A 20,565-nucleotide genomic window follows, 5' to 3' on the forward strand; every position below is an offset into this window, starting at 1 on the left:
CAGGCAAGGGCTGTTCGCCTTTTCCCTGGGTTCCCTGGGTTCTGCTCCCTCCTTGATCAATGCTGAGTTCATGGCAAAAGTTTGTTTCGAGCCCCGGCCCCAGACTTAATGAGCAGGCTCCTAGTTCCTTCCTTGCTCCGAGCCTCAGTTTCCTCGCCTGTGGAATGGGGACAAGGACCGCCCCCATTTCCTCCCTGGGCCTTCTATAACTAACTCATCTTGTCTCCATCTCACCACAGCGCCATCCTCTTCTCTCTGTGGGGCCGCTCTTACCTGCGTCTCACCTGACTCAGTTTCACTCTGTGAGATACACATCGTATCTACCTCACCATCCCACTCCAAAGAACAAGGATCTAATCCCCGCTGCGCCCACTACTAGGGTCTAGCACAGGTCACTCTGTGCTTCGACTCTTGTGACGACCCTCTCACAGGTGAGGAAACCGAGGCACAGCAAGGAAGCCACTTGAACCCATTCTCTCCTCATTTGGTAGCCTAGCTTCTGAGCCTGCATCTGTGAACGCCACACTGTGCGTGGATATGTGAGCTTGGTGACTGGCACGTAGCAGGTGCCCAATTAACACAATCTGTAATCTCACACGAGTATGGGCACGTGCAGAGGGAAGGAGGGAGCCTCCAACCTGTATGTTTATTCACAAGGCACAAGCTGAGAGCAGGTTGGGGTCTGCCCGACGGCTTCACACTCCTGTCATCTGGGGCCGTGAATGCCCCTGGGATGGGCACAGAGTAGCGGGGCTGGGAAGACTCGGTCTTCAGGTGAACTTGGGGATAGTCTCATGTCTTCCAGGCCTCTCCCCACCACCGCCACCACCACCACTCCAGGCCTGCGCTGGCTTTCTCTCACAGAGTTCCTGTGTGTTGGTGGTCTCAAAAACAGTGGGTGGGGGCCAGGAGGCCAGATGACCTGTTGGGCGTCTGAGGCAGGGCATGGAGGTCCCTCTCACACAAAGCCTACTCTGTCCTCCCCTAGCAGCTGGGCTGCATTCTTACCCTTCTAGAAGCTTCCCATCCACCACCACAGCAGCCCACCTGCTGGACCCCCAGCCATCCCACTCCAGGCAAGGGTGCCCCAGGTGGGGCAAAGCAGAGGCTACAGGGCAGCTGTTCAAAGGAGGAAGCTAGGGAGAGACTGGGGAAAACGGCCTGGACGTCCTTGGAGTCTGGGTGGGGCTGATGGGCCACGGCCCTGTCTGAGGAGGCGGTTGCAAGATGGGTTCCAGGCCACACTCCACGTTCACAGAGGAGAAGCGATATTGAACAAGGGCCTGGGGAGCCTCAAGCCTCCCGGCCTGGTGCAACTTGGTTCTGACCAGCCTCCTCTAGAGATCTGGCTGGCTCTCTCTGGCCTTCTGAGCTGTGTGGCTTCACCCTTGACCACTGTGCAGCTGCGTCCAGGCTTAGCTGCTCCTGGGGCTCAGACCCCCAGAGCCATCAGTGCCCCCGAGCTACTGATCTTCTTGAAGCGATTGGCTGCGCTGACAGCAATGAAGTTTTTCTGGGGGATGAGAGAGAAATTCTGGTCAGCACTGCTACAGAGAAAACCTGGGAGTGGAGTGTCCTTCAGAGTCCCCCCTTCCGGCCAGAGAGAGGGCTTAGCAGACAAAAAAAGGTGCTTGCAGACAAGCCTGAGTTTGTTTCTGGGAGCCACATGGTAGAAGGAGAGAACGGACTCCCACAACTGTCCTCTGACCCCCACACAAAGGCCACTGCATGAGCGTGGCCTCCGTACCCTCCATTATATACCTGCCACTATTGATTTATTTGCTAATAAATAAATGCTAAATAAAACATTTTAAAGACTTTTAAAAGATCCCTCCGCCATTAAAGGAGAGTCAGAGGCCAGGGGATGCACAGTGCCTAACCCAGCTCTGAACAGAACCAGGATACTGTGCAAACAAAAGAGGCCCCACACCCCAGTCCGCGAGTCCCTCAACTTGTGGCTGTTGACCCCTTTGAGGGTCAAATGACCCTTTCACAAGGGTCGCCTAAGACCATCAGAAAACACGGATTTTTGCATTATGATTCATAACAGTAGCAAAATTACTGTTACGAAATAGCAACGAAAGTAATTTTTATGACTGGGGTCACCACAGCAAGAGGAGCTGTGTTCAAGGTTTGCAGTACCGCTGTTCTACAGCTGGCCTCCTGTTCGGCTCTGACCTCCCTTTCGAGTCCAACCCTACGGCCTGCTGCCTGGTGCTCTCACCATCCAGGTTCCGCCATGCAGCTTCACACTGGCTGCTCCTCAGGCCTGGATCCCTTCCCCTCCCCATCTCCTCGAGGTCTTGATTCACCTGTTCCTCCTCACCAGGCCCTACCTGTTCAAAGGTGGAACCCCTCTCCCCCCACCAACCCCCCCCACCCCCCCCCCCCCGCCTCCCAACCATTCTCCTGCGAACTCTACTTTCACTGCAGGTCAAATCCACAAGACCCAGATGCTTGCCTCCTGTCTCCACGGCAGCAGTGGAGCCTTTAGTAGTAACAGGTGTTCAATAAACATTTGGGACATGAAGGGGGTCGGAGATGCTCTCTGGAGCCTGAACCCTCCATTAATGATCCTCCCCTGGCAGGCAAGGGGGGAGAACAACTCCAGGTCAGAGTGGGAGCTAGCCCAGGACCCAGAGAAAAGCCCACGCTTTCCAGACCAGGCCAGGCCCTGCCAACAGAGACGTAGGGCTGGACCTGGCAGCAAGGCTCTCCCACCTCTCAGGCCTCCTCCTCCTGCCCCAGCTCTGGTACCTTCCAGCGCCTCTTCATGAGGTATTTCTTAAGCAGGATCTGGGATTTCAGACGGCGGTTGCAGCGTTTGGCTTTCTCTGCCAGGTTGTTGAGCCAGGGGTGGGCCAGGCACTGTTCCGCACTCATTCGGGCACTGAGGAGAAGGCAGTGTGGTGAGGGCAGGCCCGTGCCAGGCCCACTTGGCCCGGATATGCACTCTGTCCTTGAACATACAAGGTTCCCAGCCTGGGTAAGCCTCACCTCTGGTCCTTCACGATGAGATTGGAAACAAAATCTTTGGCCTCGTCCGACACAGCCTCAAAGGTCTCCTCATCAAAGTACCAGTTCGCAGACAGGACATTGTTTAGGGTCTCTGTGTCATCATCTCCCAGGAATGGGGAGAGACCACTCAGCCTAGAGGGAAGCAGAGTGGGGCAAGAGAGTGAGGCGGCAGGGTGGGGCAGAACCCAGGAGACAGCATGTGCTGGAAAGACCCCGGGCTTCCAGAGTGGGACAGACCTGGGTTTGAATCTGGCTGGGAGACTTTGGGCAAGTCACTTCCCCTCTCTGAGCCTCACTCTTCTCATCTGTAAAATGGGCATGGGTCACCCCAGCTTCCCAGGGTTGCAGTGAAGATGGGGAACGGTGAGTGTGAAACACACAGTGGGCACACACAAAAAGATGTCCTCTGTCCCTCTGTCCCCACCCCAGGGCGTGGGGAATCTGCTGTCCAGAGTCTGCCCAGGATGGGATGCTATGCTTTTCAGTAACCTTCGTTCTTCCAAATATAAAAAGGTATAAAGTTCCCCCCTTCTGGTTCTCCCTAGCATTTAATCCCCCCCCCAAAAAAATAATCACTCTGGCTATGGGGTCAGACCACTCCAGCAGAACCCCAAAGTCAGTCTTGTCTTCTCCTACCCATCCCTGTGCCCCTGCTGACTTGGGCCAGCACCTCCCCCAGGGCTCACAGCATGTAGGTGATCACCCCCAGGCTCCACATGTCCGTCTTGTCAGAGATCTGGTCATAATTCACCACCTCGGGCGACAGGAACTCCGGAGTCCCAAAATTCACCTTCAGTTTTTCGTTGGGGTTGTACCTGGGAGAGCGATTGAGAGCTCAGGTCCCCAGCTGCCACCAGAAACACCCAGCCCCTTCGCCACCCCCCATCTCGGGCCCACTCCCCCCACCCCCCCTCAGGCCCACCTTCCCTCCCACCCCCCTCCCAGTCCCACCCTCCCTCCCACCCAGGGTACCTCCGTGCTAGCCCGAAGTCAATTATCTTCACCAAGTGGCCAGTAGTGTTCACACACAGGATGTTCTCTGGCTGAGGAGACAGACAGGGATGGCCCAGGTTGGCCTCTGACCCGGCTCACCCTCCTTTCCCTACAAGCTTCATCCTGGCCCCTTATTGTGGCCCCCACACGTGAGCGCTGACCCTTAGGTGATGCTCAGAGACCCTTCAGGCCTGTTTGCACTCTCCCTAAGGAGGCTGAGGTCCTGTGAGGGATGGGCTGTCTCAAAGCACAAGACGGCCCAGTAGGCACAGATGGAATCTTTCTCCACTCAGTCGTGTGGAGGGTGGAAAACGGAGGTCTGCAAATAGGCAGTGTGCCCTGGCCAGAGGCCCAGGCAAGGATGCTATCAGAATGAGCAGCCTTGTAGGGCGATGAGGAGGCCTCTACTCAGCAAGGTTTCTGCTGCCTTCAGCTGGGCAGTGCCCGCCTCTCACAAGCATTAGGCCTGTGCTACTTTATTTAATGTATGTGTGAATTTTGCGTGTTATGCTGCTGTGCACGCATGCGTGGAGGTGGAGTGTCTTTCTCAGTCATTCTGCGCCTTGCTTTTTGAGATGGGGGTCTCTCACAGGACTTGGGGCTCACTGAATGGTGAGACTGGTCAGCCAACAGGTCCCCAGATCTTCTGGTCCCCAGCTCCCTGCTGCTGGGATCACAGGCATGAGCCGCTGCACCTGGCTTTCTTACCATGGCTGCCGGGCATCCGAGCTCAAGTCCAAGTTCCCGTGCTTGCAAGGCAAGCACTTTACAAACTTGGCTGTCTCAGGTCCTTTTATTTATTTATTTATTTATCTATTTATTTATTTATTTTGAGATGAAGGTCTCACTATGCTACCCCAGCCTGGTTCTGAATTGCCAGGCTTGAGCCAACCTTCAGCCTCAGTGTTTGGCCTATAGGCACCTGCCACTTCTCCACCTTACTTCTTAGCGCTCCAGGCCAGGGGCCACCTTCTCCCGGTCTCTCCTGTGCTCCGTCAAAGTTGGTGGAAAAGCTGTGCTAGTGAAGGGCGCATAAACTCACCCCAGGCCTTCACTTTATCTTCTTCCCACAGGGGCCGCAGGGTTAGGTCAAGAGTAAGTGGGTGAACATTGAAGTTAACATGGTTCAAAGACAGGAGCTAACAGAGAAGCCCCGCCACCTCTGCAGAGTGACCTTCCACACCTACACCATCCAGGGCCTTCATCACCCTGACCTAACCATTCAGCAGAGCTCTATGGTCTATTTGAGCTCTGTGGTCATTCAAGAAAACAAGATGTGGGGATTTCTGTAGCTTAGCTAGCATCCCAATGCAGGAAGAGAAAGAACGGCCCCTTGTAGAAGCGCACAAGGGACCCAAAAACTGACCCAAACCTTCTTGGAAACCTATTCCCACCAGACTTAGGGATACCCTGCAGCTGAGACACACTGTGTTCTGCACTACGAACCCTTATAAGAGCAAACTCTTATGATTTCTTGGAGGCACACTCCCTTCTCCTGGGACCTTGCATTTTAATTAAGGGCCCTACTCTACCCCCAAATCAGCCTTCACAGGGGAATAGCAGGCATCTAATGTCCCACCATGTAGCTCTCCAGCTATCCTAGCTCCTAGAGGGACCCCATCTGTCCCTGTAACTCAAGAATCACCTCTGACTCTTTCTCAACCCACTCCACACATGCCCTCAGCCAGGTACTCCTATTTTTCCAAGCGCACCCCTGCAGTCCCCACTCCGGCTCTCTCCTAGCCTCCTACCATGGCCTCCTAAGCCCCCTATCTCCTCTCTCCCCTCCCATTTGTCTCATAGGTACCTGCAGGAGCTGCCAGGAGAATCTCATACCTCTCAGACCTTAAGCAAAGCCAGAAGATGTTGGATGTTCCCACCTACAACCCTACTCCACCAGACAAATGTTTGCTTCTCCATCTCTACCCTCTGCACACTCTGGGTACTCTGTTGTGCCTTCTGTAACCTTTTCTTTAATGAATTTTACTTATTGGACATTGTATAATGAACAGGGAACATGTCCATCCTAGTCCCAGTTGTAAGTTCCCATACTAGGATGCTCTTTCCTGCTGCAGGCACTCAGCAACTGTGAGGTAAGTGAGCGAAACAGGTACCCACCCCTGTACTGATGGAGCTTGTTAACTTTCACTCTCAATACTCATTAGCGTCTGCCACAGCGACAGGAGACACCTGGTAGCTTGTGTGTCTCCTCCCCATTCCAGGCCCTAGGCAATTGCATCTAAGCTCTCGGCAGCCTCTGGTGCTGATGGGAGTGAGTGTACCATGTGGAATCTGTTTCCTGCCCCTGGTCAGCTGTGTGCAGGATGTGAAAGTCCTCCTCCTATGCACTGTGACCCTGGTGTGAGGCTTCCCAGTGAGCTCCATGGAGGAGTCCCGGAACACCGGGAAGTAGACCCTCAGCTCTAGGTTCTCGTTCTGAGTAAGGAATGCACGTGGGCAGTGCCAGTCCCAAGCCAACACAGAGGTAGCTGCTATGTGACACCAGCAGCTGGAAGGCATCAAACACCAGACAGTGAGCTCCAGGGATGTTGAGACCAAGGGATGCCTCCCCCCCGACGCACCCCTGCCTCTCTATTCCTAGTACTTAGCAAGCACTCGAGTCCACTTGGAAAAAGCTGGAAGATGGAGAAAGGGGACTAGGAGGAGCTAGAGAGATGGGTGGTGACAACAGTGACACCAGGCGGTCAGCGCTGGTCCAGGGAGCTTCAGCCCACTACCTTGAGGTCCAGGTGCAGGACGCTCATCTTGTGCATGAAGAGGATCCCGTCACAGATCTGCCTGACGAACACCATGGTATCCACTTCAGTCAGTTGGTAGTCCTCGTCCACGATCCTCTCAAAGAGCTCGCCGCCCTCGATGCTGTGTGCACAGACCCCCCCTGCAGACCGGCTCCAGGCCGCTGGCCCTGCCGCCCAGCCCCAGCTCCCACATCAGGCACTCACTACTCCATGAACAGGATGATCTCATGTGAGGTCTCAATGGCCGAGTACAGCTGGATCAGATTGCGGTGGTTCAGCTGGTTCATGACCTCGATCTCCAACATCACCATTTCCTGGGGAACAGGAAAATCAAGGGGACCCACTGAGCACCAACACCCCCACCCTCCAGACTCTTCCCTCCTGGTCTCCTCGCCTCTACCACTCTCTCCCTATAACCTCACCCTGAGCATTTGCATCAAGTCCATAACTATGTTGTATCCAGGGGGAATCAGTTCCCAAAGCCATGTGTGGTGGCACATGCTTGTAATCCCAGAATTCAGAGGCAGAGGCAGGAGAGTCAAGAGTTCAAGACTAGCCTGGATCACACAGTAAGACCCTGTCCAACCCCACCCCTAAAGTGGGATTGATTCTCAAATACATAGCACTGCCTCTGAACTCTGGCCTCATCTCTAGACGTTAATCTATCCAGCGATCATCTTTACCATTTCCCTTGGAGATCTAAGCAAGTCCCAGATGCTTCGTGTGCTAAATAAGTCCTTGGTACCAACCCTTCTCCATGATTGACTTGCCAGCAGCCATCAGAGAAAAAAAAAAAAAAAGACAGAATCTTCCACAAGCATTGGGGACAAAGAGCTAGGAGCGATGGTCTCTGCGTGCCCACCGACAGGCCATCATTAAGGCCTTTGCCACAGTTCCACCATAAACTAGATCAGAAACTCCACCATCCCTCACCCCCTCTCTCTAAACAACTGTCACTTGTAATGGTCAGGCCAGTGGTTCCATGGCCGGCTGATATGGGGAGGAATGCGACGGGCGTGTGCTATTGGTCAGGCCTCTCCATGCACCCGCATCCCCAGGGCAGCTGCTAAGCTCTAGGCACGGGTGCAAGGCTGTCCGGCTGCAGCTCGTTCACCTTCCTTCCACCCCTTCATCCAGCTCTCAGTTCGCCTCCGACCACTCCCCCAGAGAGGCCAGCGTCTGACATGGTCCCTCTGATCAAACTCCCCATCCCTGCCCTGGTTCTCTCAACACCTGGTGTCATGATCGTCAGCTTGTTCCAGCTTTTAGTCATCTATCTGTCCCTATTCTCTGATGTGCTGGTCCCATGAGGCTGGGGACTTTTTCAGTCCTGTGACATTTCTCTGGCACCTGGTACAGTGGAAGGCAAAGGGAAAAAAAGTTCCATGATCAATGAACCAACAGCTGGCTCCAGTTAATTCACACAGCGCGTGGGCACTGAGCATCCACGCTGAACCAGATCCTGTGATAGAGGCCAGGGAAGATCAGTCAAAAGTGCAGATCTGAGGCTGGGGATGTGGCTCAGTTGGTAGAGCGCCTGCCTAGCATGCATGAGGCCCTGGGTTCAATCTCCAGAACCACATAAACTGGACACAGTGGCAAATACTGCAATCACAACCCTCAGAAAGCAGAAGCTGAAGGACCAGGAATTCAGGATCAGTCTCTGCTCCAAAATGAGCTCAACGTCACTCTGGGATGTGTAAACCCCCATCTCAAATAAATAAATAGGTAAATAAAAGATCCACACACCGGATCCGGATAGAGCCACATAGAAAACTCCCGGTTGTGCTCGGAGGCAACGAATCAGTGTTCTGTAGCACCGTGGCTCTGCTCCCGTGGTCTGGGTGGGTCCTAGCCTTTCATACATGCCTAGGACACACTGTAACCTCAGCCCCTGCTGTCTCTGTCCTTTGGGCTCCTCCTCCCTTCTCTCTCCTCATTCTTCCATCTCTGTGCTAGAGTGAATCCTGAATGCCAGGAGATTGCTCTGCTTGAGTCTCATTCCCACGGTCCTCTGTCTGAAAGTCTCCCGTGGCCCGCCGTTCAAACATCTTCATCCGCAAAACCGTCACTCTTGTAGACGCTGGTCCAGGAAGCATCACTAAGCCAGGGCTGAGGCAGGAACCTCTCTGTTGCTCCTCACACCCTCGCCTCCCCACAGCTTCCCCGAGACACAGCTCTGTTGGCACCTGTTGCCAAGCAGACTTCACTTCGCCCACGACCCTCAAGCCATGTGAACCCGCACACAGCTGCTCGCTCCTGGAACAGGAGCTGCTTAGACCTGCGCAGACCACACTGGCAGCGGAGGAGAAACTCTCCCCTGAGCTTCCTTTCCTTGACACAGGCTGCCTGGGGGCAGGTTCCCCACTGTCTGTCACAGAACCCATGCTCCCCAGCGCTACTGAGCTTCACAGAGGGCCCAGTAGGAAGAGTCCCTGAGAACTGGGCTATCTGGCTTATGGCTTGGGGCACCAGCCTCCTGTAACAGGCTGTGTCCACCCTTCTCCTCACGTGGTATCTGTAATGCCACAAGCTTCTCACATCAGAGCCCAAGCCTAGCGCTGTGGGTAGGTAGAGATAAGAGAGGGTCAGCTTTCCACCACTACCTTATCCTTGGGACTCTGCTTCTTGATGACTTTGGCTGCCAGCTTGAGGCCCGTGGCTTTCTCCGTGCAGGTGCACACAGCTCCAAACTTCCCGCTAGGAAGAGAAGTTGAAGTGAGGATACTTCCAAGACCCAAGGGTCAGCAAGAACCTGTGCTCTGTTCCCCTCTACCCAGGCCTGATGGAGACTCTGGCTGCCCCTCTGAGAGATAGGAGCATTCACCCCACCGGCCCTAACTCCCTCATGATGGTGGCTGCAGAACATGGGACGAGGTGGACCAGCCTGTGCATTTCCTATAGGAATGGCCAAAGCCACATACGGGGAGGTGACCACCGTCACCACGCCTCAGGATGTGATGGATAGTATGTGTGACTACATAGAAGCAAGTGTGTGCATGTGAGCCATGTCCTAGTGGGTGTGTCTGCACCACGGGAGCTGGTACACCGACCCCTGCCCCGTGCATGGTTCCAGGCTTGGGTCCCTGGCTCACCCTCCCAGGGACTCCTTTGAGTTCATGCTGAATTCACTGCTGACATTTCCGGTCCTCAGCTCCACGATCCTGTGTGGGAAGGGGGCCGGGGGTGGCGGGCAGTCATCTAAGGAGACAGAGTTGAGTTGTTAGAGCCAGGGGTGGGGACCTCTGGGAAAAGTCTTTGACACTACTGCCTCCTGCCTACTAATCTGCCCTCACTCCTCCCGGGAAGATGAGTTTACTGAATGATGCCTGGAGGACACCTGATCAGAACGGGACCCAGTTTCCAATTCTAGTTCTGCCGTGTACACCCAAAATCTGTCTCCATTAGGGGATTCAGGTTCGCTGCAGAACTATGAGGCCGCTAGCTGACTGGACTTAAATACAAGCTCTAGCGGGGAGGAAGGGCTGTTTCCATAAAAAAAAAAAAATTAAAAAAAAAAAAACCTCCAAACACCCAAACAAGCCCCCACAACAGCTGTGAAGTGGAATCCCAGACAGTGCGACTGCTGTGTCTGGATGATGGTGTGGGTGGAGACACTTGCTCATCACCTGATTACACCACAGCGGGGCGCCCAGGGACGCAGCAGTTCGGTGGTGACATGCTGCCATCTAGTGGGCATCATGCGGACAGCGGGCCTCAAAGGCCAGCGGGCTGACTCATGGGAATGGAAACCTTTAAAAATAGTCCGAGCCGGCAGGGAAGCCACTCTGGTGATAAATCAGACAGCCCTTGGAGGTGGTTCAGGTCCTGTCATGCCAAGGATGTGATCTCTGGGCGGGGTGGAGGTCTCTGTCGCCGCGAGGGCAAGAGGCAGGGCCCCTGGCCACCGCCCAGCCGCCAGGTCCTCCCACCCTGTCTGGGTGGCACTCTGCCGCGAGCCCGGCAGACTGGCTGGTCTCCCAGGGCACCTCTGTCTGGAGGAGGGGGTGTCAGGACACTCTGGGCTCTTCTGACCCTATGTCACCCCACCCTCACCCCCAACCCAACGGCACCCTTGCTGAGACCCCTTCCCCCTTCATGTTGCTCAAGTTGGCTCTCCTGCCATCCAGGGCTTTTGCTGAGTACCTGTGGAGCGCGGCCCCAGCTTCCCTGGCCACTGGTTCCACACACAAACACCTGTGCAGCTCATGGAACTGCTACAACTCCCTGACACCCTCCCCTCCACCATTTCGTTGCCCCGCACCTGTAATTGAAACCCTTCCTCAGACAGAGCCCCCAAGCCCACTTTGCAGCAAGTCTCTGTTGTTCCACTTGGCTGTGCGATTGTCTTTCTTTAATGCCATGTTAGCGGAAGTAGAAGACAATCAAAATTGGTTTTTGAGTCTGACAGTCTTCACCATCTGTCTTTGGGCATTTAGTTTCCCTGTCCCACCTCTATCAGAAAGAAACACTACCCGGTGCCCTGTGCCATTTGAACCGGGGAGCCCCGGGGAGACCTGGATCAGGGTAGATCAGGCCCCTGCATACGGAAGGATCCTTGGGACTATTCCATCCCTTCCCTCCCCCATCTTCGGGACACTTCAGCCCCAACCTGCCCCTACCTACCCAGAATTTGGAAGCAGTCTTCTTCCCTGGCAGTGAGACAGAGGGCCTGCCCCACCTCCGCTCTCTCTGAGGGAACAGCCTGGAACTCGATCCTCTGGGAGGTGTCCCCTTGCACCTTAGCCTGGCCAGCCTGGCCTGGGGCTTTCTCTGCCTCTGCCTTCTGGTTCTCTTCCAGGGTGTTTGTCCCGCCTTCTACCTTGGCTGGCCCAGGATCTTGGGAGTCAGGGGTCACAGACACCCCTGTGAAGATGAGTTCTGTTGTCTCGCTTAGGGGTTTCTCAACCTGTGTCTTCTCAGAGCTAAGAAGGGAGACACACTATGCAGGTTAGAGGCTTCAAGTTCTCACTGGCCGTCTAGAACTAAGACTACCTTGTTCCCCCTCCCCAACTACGTTCACCTCCACCATCCCCTTCAAAGGCCAACTCTCAACACACGGAGGAACTACTGACAGGATTTGGCTGCCATGACGTGGCTCATCCTACCGACCGACAGGAAGCTAGAAGCTCCTGATTCATGAAAACGGTTGCCATGTAACTGCCATTAATGTGTTACTATCAGATGGTGCAAGAAGTGTCACTATTGTGTCTACAGTTCACGAGTGTCCAGTTGTGCAGAACTGATTGCATTGGCTTAGGAGTTAACTGTTAGTCACCTTTTTGTATTAAATTAAGACGGGCTACTCTCTCCAGCTCGCCACTTGCCACTCATGAAATAAGTCCCCAGAAGTCTTGAGAAAACAAACAAACAGGCAACCTGGGTGGCCTTTGGGGACATCCCCTGTCTGACGTTCTGTTCTCTGAACAAAGGTTATATCCTGGTTTCTTCAGGGACAGTGTGGGAGAAGGGGGGTCTGGGGCAGAACTACCTTCCCAACGCTAGATGTGATAACACCCAGTAGTCAAGCCTGTGGGAGTTAAGCCTGGAAAGGGAGCTCCCCGCTGTTTCCCTCCCTGAGCAGGGACATTCACCATGAGATGACGGCAGGGCAGCTAGGGCTGTGAAGAAAGGCGGGTGAGCCTCTTCGTCCCGCTTCTCGGCACTCCGCTGCTTTCTTGCCCGCCTTGGGCTCTCCAGGTCCCTGGTTGCCTGAGAGTGCTTGCTTGGCATCCTGATTCTGGACGCTGGCCTCAGGGGTAGCAGAGGGCTGGGGCAAGGCTGCAGGAGGCCCCACATTGCCTGCAGCAGGACCCCCATCCTCATTCCCCTCTCCTGAAGGGCCCTGGCTGCTGGCTGAGGCTGGCGCCGGGTCACCCTTTTTCTCTGGAGCAGGGGCTTTGGCATCTTTCTTCAGGGAGGGTGGATCTGGACCTTTCTTTGGGTGTGGAGTACCAGGGCCTTTCTGCGTGCTAAGGGGGCCCAGGTCTTTCTCTGTGCCAGGATCTTTCTTCGTATTAGGGGGGCCCAGGTCTTTCTCTGTTCCAGGGTCTTTCTTCGTATTAGGGGGGCCCAGGTCTTTCTCTGTGCCAGGGTCTTTCTTCATATTAGGGGGGCCCAGGTCTTTCTCTGTGCCAGGGTCTTGCTTTGTGTTTGGGAGGCCTGGGTCTTTCTCTGTTCCAGGGTCCTTCTTTGTGTTTGGGGGGCCTGGGTCTTTCTCTGTTCCAGGGTCTTTCTTCGTGTTAGGGGGACCTGAGTCTTTCTCTGTTACAAGGTCTTTCTTCGTGTTTGGGGGCCCCGGGTCTTTCTCTGTGTTAGAGAGGCCTGGGTCTTTCTCTGTTCCAGGGTCTTTCTTCGTGTTTGGGGGCCCCGGGTCTTTCTCTGTTCCAGGGTCTTTCTTCATGTTAGGGGCACCTGGGTCTTTCTCTGTTCCGGGGTTTTTCTTTGAGTTAGGGGGGCCCGGGTCTTTCTCTGTCCCGGGGTCTTCCTTTGTGTTTGGGGGCCCCAGGTCTTTCTCTGTCCTGGGGTCTTTCTTTGTGTTTGGGAGGCCTGGGTCTTTCTCTGTTCCAGGGTCTTTCTTCGTGTTAGGGGGGCCTGGGTCTTTCTCTGTTACCGGGTCCTTCTTTGTGTTTGGGGGGCCTGGGTCTTTCTCTGTTCCAGGGTCTTTCTTCGTGTTAGAGGGGCCTGGGTCTTTCTCTGTGGCTGAGGGGCTGGGGTCTTCCTCTGAAGCTGGAGTTCCATCACCTGCAGTACCTTTAGGTGTCTGTTCTGCAAAGGAGTGGGGACATCATCAGCATCCCCCTCCTCTCTTCCCCTGCCAGGCCGGACAGAGATCCTGCTCTGGGTCTCTCCCCAGGAACAACCTGTCAATGCCTGAGCCACCAGGACAGGAGTCACTTGGTAGCAAACTTGTCCCGAACTTGGGGGAGGGGGGAAGGCTGTACCAGTTTCTGTCCCTCTGGATGGACTTTGCTGGCCTCCTACCACTCGGCATACTAGCGCCGAAGTGAACCCTCAACAGCCACTGATGGAGGCTCCCCATCTCCCCGGCCCCTCCAGCAAGGGGTTCCTGCGGGCCCTGGACCCAACCCACTCCACCCACAGATTATCCCCATTCCCATGCAAAACAACCTTGGGCACAGACTTCCCTGTGAGGAACCTGCCCAACCCTGGCTTCAAAAACATCCCTTCAGAAGCTCCTCCCTCCCGTCTCCTGCCCCAGCTTGGCACCTGCTGACAGGCTCTGGATTCCCAGCTCAACTGCTCCGTTCTCTGTAGCCATGAGGTAGGTAGGCGTGTGCTTCTGCTTGTCTTACTCAAGTCTTTCTTGCTGCAGAAAGAGGAGAAAAGTGTGTCAGGCTGTCAGATAACCTCCCCCTCTTCTCCGGTTTTGGAGAGAGAAGGCCAAGGCCAAACCACTGGGAGCAGAGATGTACCTGGATAGAGAGGGGCAACGTGGTGGCCGGCACTCTGCAGCCGCTGCTCAGGAGCAATCCTGGGGTGGTTGTAAGGGATTGGGCCCGGTGGGCAGAGGCGGAGGCAGGGGCGTGGGCAGTGGAGGCGGAGACTAAGAGGAGGATCTTTGACACCAGGGGCCATGGAGTGCGGGTTGCCACCACCTGTCACTCTTGGCCCCCGTTCAGAGGACACGGCATTCTTCCCACAGCCTGCCATGGGGTAGAATAGCATTGGAACCATCAGGAAGAAAAAAGGAGGGGGCACCTGGGCCCTGGGGAACAGACTATGGCCAGGCCTTGCCGGTCATCCCCTGTGATTGGGGTAAGGGTAGGGGCTATAAGAAGAGGGGCCCTTGGTGGGCTGAAGGGCAAGAGTATGGCCAGGCCCAAGCATGGCTCTGCCCACCTCTTTGCCACACCTCTTGGAGTTCTCAGGAGCTTGGGGAGAGCCACCGTGACTCCAGGGCCCAGCACTGTGCCCCTTGGTATCCGGATCCACTCAGACCATCTCTGGGTAAGAAATCATGGCAGGGTCACTTGCTTAATTGTCTATAGGCCCAATGTTTTTCCTGAGGAAAAGTTCTTTTCCCTGAGTTCTTTGGGGCTGTGGAGGTTGGGGTGAGTAGCCCAGGAAGGCCAGTGGAAACATGAGATGACCCCCCTTTCCCCCCTCAAGAAGGGCTGATGGGAAATTTCTTCAGGGATGGGGACCCGAGTTCGAAGTGCTCAGGCTGAAATGGGGCAGGGAGAACCATGCTGTAGGGTGCTCTCCCCCTGCCCAGAGGCTGTGGCCCACACTTTTCCGGGAGAGGCCTTGAGCACTGGCCAAAGCTGAGTGTTGACGGGATTGTGGGGTAGGTGTCTGGGTCCAGACCCCAACTGAGGCAAATCTTCCAGTGGCTCACCATGCCTAGCCCTGGCCACCGCCCTGCAGAGGAGGGATGGAGGCTGCCAGAAGCCCAGGACCTGAGGGGGAAATGAGGCATTGTGAAATGGATAAGGCAGATGCTAAGGGAGAAATATGAAGTCACCTCCAAAGGAGGGGGAAATCAGGTGCAAAATAACACAGAGGGGCTGGAATTTGTGCAGACTTCTTTGGCAGGATAGCATGAAATCCATAACTTGGGTGGAATGGAGCCTTCAAGGCTTCTTACCATTATTTGTTTTAATTTTATTTTTGGTTTTTAGACAGGGTCTTGCTATGTGGTCCAGGGTAGCCTAGAACCCATGATCCTCCTGCATCAGCCTTCAGAGTGCTGCAGACATATGTCACTCACATCTCCAACCTTTTACTGTTTTCCTTGAGCTTGAGAATGTATTAAATTTCAAAAGGCATGATTTCTTTGAAAGTATGCAAGTGTGGAAGGCGCTTGACAAACCTAACAGAAGTTAGTGCTGAAGCGCCCCAGGCTCAGTTTCTGACTCCTTCTCCTCTCTGGACTGGTCCTGTTCACTGCTTCTCTTCTTCAAGGTTCAGCAGACAACATGCCTCTTCCAGGAAGCCAAAATAAGCAATGTCTATGTAACGCTTCCCTGTGAGGGCTGGGCTGGATGTGAACCTTAGCTCACCTAAGATAAGGAAGGGAGTCCCAGCCACCAAGCACCTCCTACTGGCCTTTTCCAACTTCTCATTTCTCATTGTCACTGGCAGTAACTGTGGGCCACACTCACCCCATTTTCTGGATGCAGGCAAGGAGGGCTATAGGAACGAGTGACTTGCCTAAAGCCTCCACTGTAGAGGAAGCCAGAGATATAGGTTAATAGGATGTTTCATACACTTCGCTCTCTTCTGCCATGTAGATCCTTGGCATTCAGAAAGTTGAAAATGTCTCCTGCCCTCGCCTGGGATGGGGACACCTCTGTCTCCCTAGCATGGTTTGGCTTGCCTTGAAATGTCCGCTATCTCCACCCACAATGCTCCTTGGTGCCCCCAGGCTGTTGCTATGGTCAGCTCACAGCCTAGGCATGGCTACTTGATACTTGTGTGTGTCCCCAGCAGCACATACCTGCCGTAATGGCCAGTGATTGACTAGCAAGGCTGGCTGGGAGTTTGGATTGCTTTACTAGGATGGTCCTTGACAACAGCCCCTGGTTACCTCTGTGGTTATCAATATGTCACCTGTCAGACCCTGAGCGAGGGCCCACTAAGCGCCAGGTCTGATGATGCCACGAGTTTTCTTTTGACCCAGCTCGCAGGACCCACACAAGAGTCCTTAGAGTTTGGTGTTTCACATGTTAAAGATGCAGAGACCAATGCTGCGGGATGTGGGGGAGCGGTAAATGGCTTGTCCCAAAGCCCCTCAGCCTGGTGAGTGGCTTCAGAATGGTCAGATTTGAACTCAGAGCTACCCCTCATCACAACAGACTTTTATTCCAATCTGTTGCTCTTGTTAGGATTCCCACATAAGAACTGTAGCACAAACCCTCCCCAATGCCAACCAGGTGCTGGAGGAGCACTGTGGGTGGTAAGGGCAGAGGTTGATGTTCAGTTGCTCCACCTGATCTGTGTAGGTTTTGTTTGTTCCTCTTTGTCAACTTGATACAAGCTAGCATCCTCTTAGAAGAGGGAACCTCCATTGAAAAAATACCTCTGTAAGAATAGCCTCTGCGCAAGCCTGTAAGACATTTTCTTGATTAGTGATGGATGTGGAAGAACACAGCCCATTGAGTGGTGTCATCCCCTGGGCAAGGAGTTCTGGCTTGTATAAGAAACTTCCGTGGCCTCAGCACCAGCTCCTGCCTCCAGGTTCCTGCTGTGAGTGTCTTCCCTGCGTTCCCTTCATGGTGGACTATAAGCTGTAAGTTGAAATAAACCCCTTTCTCCCCAAATTGCTTTTGGTCATGGTGTTTTGTCACAGCGATAGAAAGCAAGCTAGACAGAGTCTGTCACTGAACACAGTTTAGCTGGGCTGACTAGCAAGGGGCCCTTTGCCTCTCTGGTGCGGCCACACCCATTCACATGAATGCCCAGGATGGAACTCGGGTCCTCAAGCCTGTGACACAGCACTGGACAGACTGTTCCTCCTGGGGAACTGGCTGCCTCACGGCTGACTCTCTCTGGGGCCTCTGGCATGTGTTTTGAAGAGAGAGTCTCCCCAGCCCTAGGAACATCCCGCCTTTAATCTTGAAGCAACCCTATGGGGTCAGGGTCAGGCACACTACCAGGGAGTTCTCAACCACGAGTTATGAGGATGGCATGCGCACCAGTGGTCTCCTCCTCTGCCGGAGGACCCCCTCCTCCCACAAGGAAGCTTACTGAGTTTTTAGAGACCTGTGAGCACCCAGGGTGGCTGAGAATGTGCGCCCAGCCTGTGTATGTAAAGCGCTTGGTACAGAGGAAAGAGGCCCAGGACTTGGTAACGTGGTGACCACTGCAGATAGAGAACCCAGCTACTTTGCCTGCTCTATCTACCAAAAGTGCTGGGATGGGAAGTCGGCCTAGTTCTGATCTGTGTGGGATGACCTGGTCTTGTCAGCTGCTCACTGGGAGTCCCCAGGGTTCTCAGCACTCTCTTGGAGGCGCAGGGGAGGGGCACAGAGAGAAGGGCACAGGGGAACCTCCTCAACCCGGCAAGAAGCTGCCAGAACCACTGCCCACCTAACTCATGAAGGGGTTTCCCCGCCCCGTGCCAGCTGCGCAGACGCCCTCTGCCTCTGTGGGGCCAAGGCAGGAAGTGGGATAGTGCCAGGCCCAATTAAACCCGCCAGGGGAATTAAGGTCAGCAGGATGCAATTATGCCTGTTGGATTTAACAAGGCCAGAGGGAAGGCTTCTCTAGCCAGAGTTCACGGCTCCTTAGGCCACTTGCCCTGGGCAGCTCTGCCTTCCAGGAGCACGGGTCCTGCCCATCTCCAAGCAATCTCATTGGGGATTCAGGGGTTAACTCTGCCCAGCACTGCTTCTTGGCTCCCCAAAGGAAATCAGTCTGTCCAAGAGGCTTTACAAGGACCTGCTTGAGGAGCCGCTCCCCCGCCTGACCCTTCCCTGCTCCTCTGTGATGGAAAATTCAGGCAGTTGAGCAACGGCCTTTCCCCTGCCATGTCCACTCCAAGCCTTCTTTGAGAGCCACTGGGCTGTCATCAGCACATTGCCTTCCTTGTCCTCTCTCACTCTGAGCCTCATCAGTCCTTCCCAGCCAGTTCTGTGAGGAAGCTCTGTCCCTGCCATACACTCTGTCCTTCCTGCTGAGATTGGTGGAGGAGAGACAGCATCAGGCATTCTGAGTGTCTCTTACTCATTTGAATTTCGTGGTTCTTTTCAATGACCCCTTCTAGCTATGATTGGATGAATTAGTAAGTGAAACCCTGTCAGCATGGGCACAGACAGAGCAGGGTAAGGGTGATGCTGAGATCTGAGACACACGGTGGTCAGGGATGAGTTCCCAACAGAAGGCACGAGGCCTGCTGCTCCAAGCTCTCCCCCTGCCTGAGCTCCTGGAATTCGTTTCGGAGGAGGGCTGCTTGGGATTGGGTACCAGGAGTTTGTCATTTTGAGCAGCTGAGCAGCATTTCAGATGTTTTGAATGCAAATCCAAGATGGAAGATGTCATGTCAGAGACCCGCTCACTAGAAAGCATTACCAGAGGCTCAGAGTGGGCCAGCTGCGAGGCAGGCTGTCTCTGGGTAAGTCACGTGGGTACAGCCCGAGGAAAGTTCTGGGGACACATCCTTGTCCTGTGAGGCCATGCTTCTCAGCCCAGATGCACACAGAAGCCCCTTAGGGCTTCCATAATCTACGATGTCCCTGCTCCTCGAACTTAGCCAATTAAATCAGAGCCTGAGGAAGGGGGCATCTCCCCAGAAGAATCTGAGGTGCAGTCAGGGGCTTTCCTGGGGTGGGCAGGAACTGCTTCTCCCTTGCCTTGAAATCCCTCCAGGGTTGGATAAAGTGACGTATGTGGCAACTGTTACTTTTGATTGTAGGGGGTGTTTGTACATCCTCCTGAGATCTCTGTAAGCCCAGGTGTTAGGGACCACGTCCCCATCAACCCCGTGTCCCAAACAGCACATGGCATGGTGCTGTGTGGTTGGCAGTGACAGATGCTGCTATTCGCCATGTGTTGATGCTGTGCTAGAATCAGGCATCCTTAGCTCCCCTCACCAGAGACAGTGGATGTCAAAATCATTCCCTTATCTAAGAGGAAACTGAGGCAGAGAAGAAACTAAGCCAAGGCCTCAGAGGCAGAATTTGAATTATAACTTCCACTGGACCCCACGGGTTTCATTTCTTCTGTGTACCAGAAGCACACTGAAAAGTAAACTCTTGTGTGCAGAAAGCAAGAGCCAGGGATGGCGGAGCAAGCCTTCTTAACCCCAGCACTCAGGAGGCAGAGGTAGGCTACCCAATGAGACCCTATCTAAAAACATAAGCATGCTGGGATATTGTCATCAACTTGGTGGCCCCAGTAGTTCTATTAATATGGAAGAATAAATACTCTTTCTTTGGCATGGCTCTGGGACAAGGGAAGCCGGTCCAGCCCCTCCTCTCCTCCTTCCCCCACCCCAGTCCAACCTCTGCAGCATAAACAGCAAAGCTAAAAATAGCTCCCTAATGACGTCAGAGGAACAAGGTCATCTGAAAATTGCCCACAGCCACTGGACACCTCCCTATAGGATCAAGTGGCAGGAGGGTACCCCAGGCTGGTGCAGCTGTTCCAAGAACAGGAAATGTCCCGGGAGCAGGCTTGAGCGCAGTGCACGGGAAGGTAGAGGTGGCGGGGCGAGGCGTGAATGTGTCACAGAGGAGTGGGCCATGCAGAGTGCAGACCCAGGAGTTAGTAATCTGACTTTGTTCTGGGAGTTGTTCTCAACACACGATCCCAGAAAATGGCTCAAGAAGTGGAGAATGTGTGCTCTGACCTGTGGGTGGCTGGGCAGCTCCTGGCCTGGCCTGCCTCTGCTATTTATAAAGCTCCAGGTCTCTTGGCTAACGAAGCTGTGTCACCATAAGATTGAGGGGATGCCTGGCAAGCTCCGAGGGGCTTCTGGGGGGAGGAGGCCCTGCCTGGGAAGATGAAGGGTGTCCAAGCTGAGTCAAAGTAGCAGCTGAGGAGGTTCCTCCTGGGTGCAGCCCCCCTGACACCTGGGCCGCTCTGCCAATCATTCAGGCCTGCTGAAGCTGTGGCTCTAATGACCAGAAGCAGTCACATCCCTGACAGGAGCCTGAACATCCAGCAGGGCATGATGGCCCCCATCGAGGGGATTCCTGTTCTGGCAAGCGGTTGAAAAAGGAAAGGGTCTGCCCCGTGGCCTGAGAGGCTTAGCTGGAGCGCCCCCCTCCCCCCACAACACACACAGCAATGGTTCAGTGGGTACCCAGCTCACAAGCCTCACCCTCCA

At 54.5% G+C, this 20,565-nt stretch overlaps 1 protein-coding gene across 2 annotated transcripts; it reads right to left on the reverse strand.

The window, feature by feature from the left end:
* Positions 1-601: 601 nt before the first annotated feature.
* On the reverse strand, positions 602-14,304 carry Mylk2 (myosin light chain kinase 2). Of its 2 annotated transcripts, XM_087911107.1 has the most exons (13): positions 14,207-14,304; positions 14,001-14,100; positions 12,365-13,538; positions 11,397-11,695; positions 9,866-9,971; positions 9,377-9,470; positions 6,975-7,084; positions 6,750-6,891; positions 3,991-4,061; positions 3,705-3,833; positions 2,998-3,150; positions 2,758-2,890; positions 602-1,513 (listed from the first exon to the last, which is right to left on the reverse strand). In XM_087911107.1, exons 2-13 carry the CDS (start codon positions 14,050-14,052, stop codon positions 1,433-1,435), a joined length of 2,544 nt encoding a protein of 847 aa, XP_087767233.1. In that variant the 5' UTR covers positions 14,053-14,100; positions 14,207-14,304; the 3' UTR covers positions 602-1,432. The 2 variants fall into 2 exon arrangements, 1 of the variants encoding a protein (XP_087767233.1); XR_015739042.1 differs by lacking the exons at positions 602-1,513; positions 2,758-2,890 and adding an exon at positions 3,256-3,323 and having other exon boundaries at positions 3,032-3,150.
* Positions 14,305-20,565: the final 6,261 nt, after the last annotated feature.

This window comes from Myodes glareolus, chromosome 10, assembly GCF_982192425.1.
Source record: "Myodes glareolus chromosome 10, mMyoGla1.1, whole genome shotgun sequence".
NCBI lineage: Eukaryota > Metazoa > Chordata > Mammalia > Rodentia > Cricetidae > Myodes > Myodes glareolus.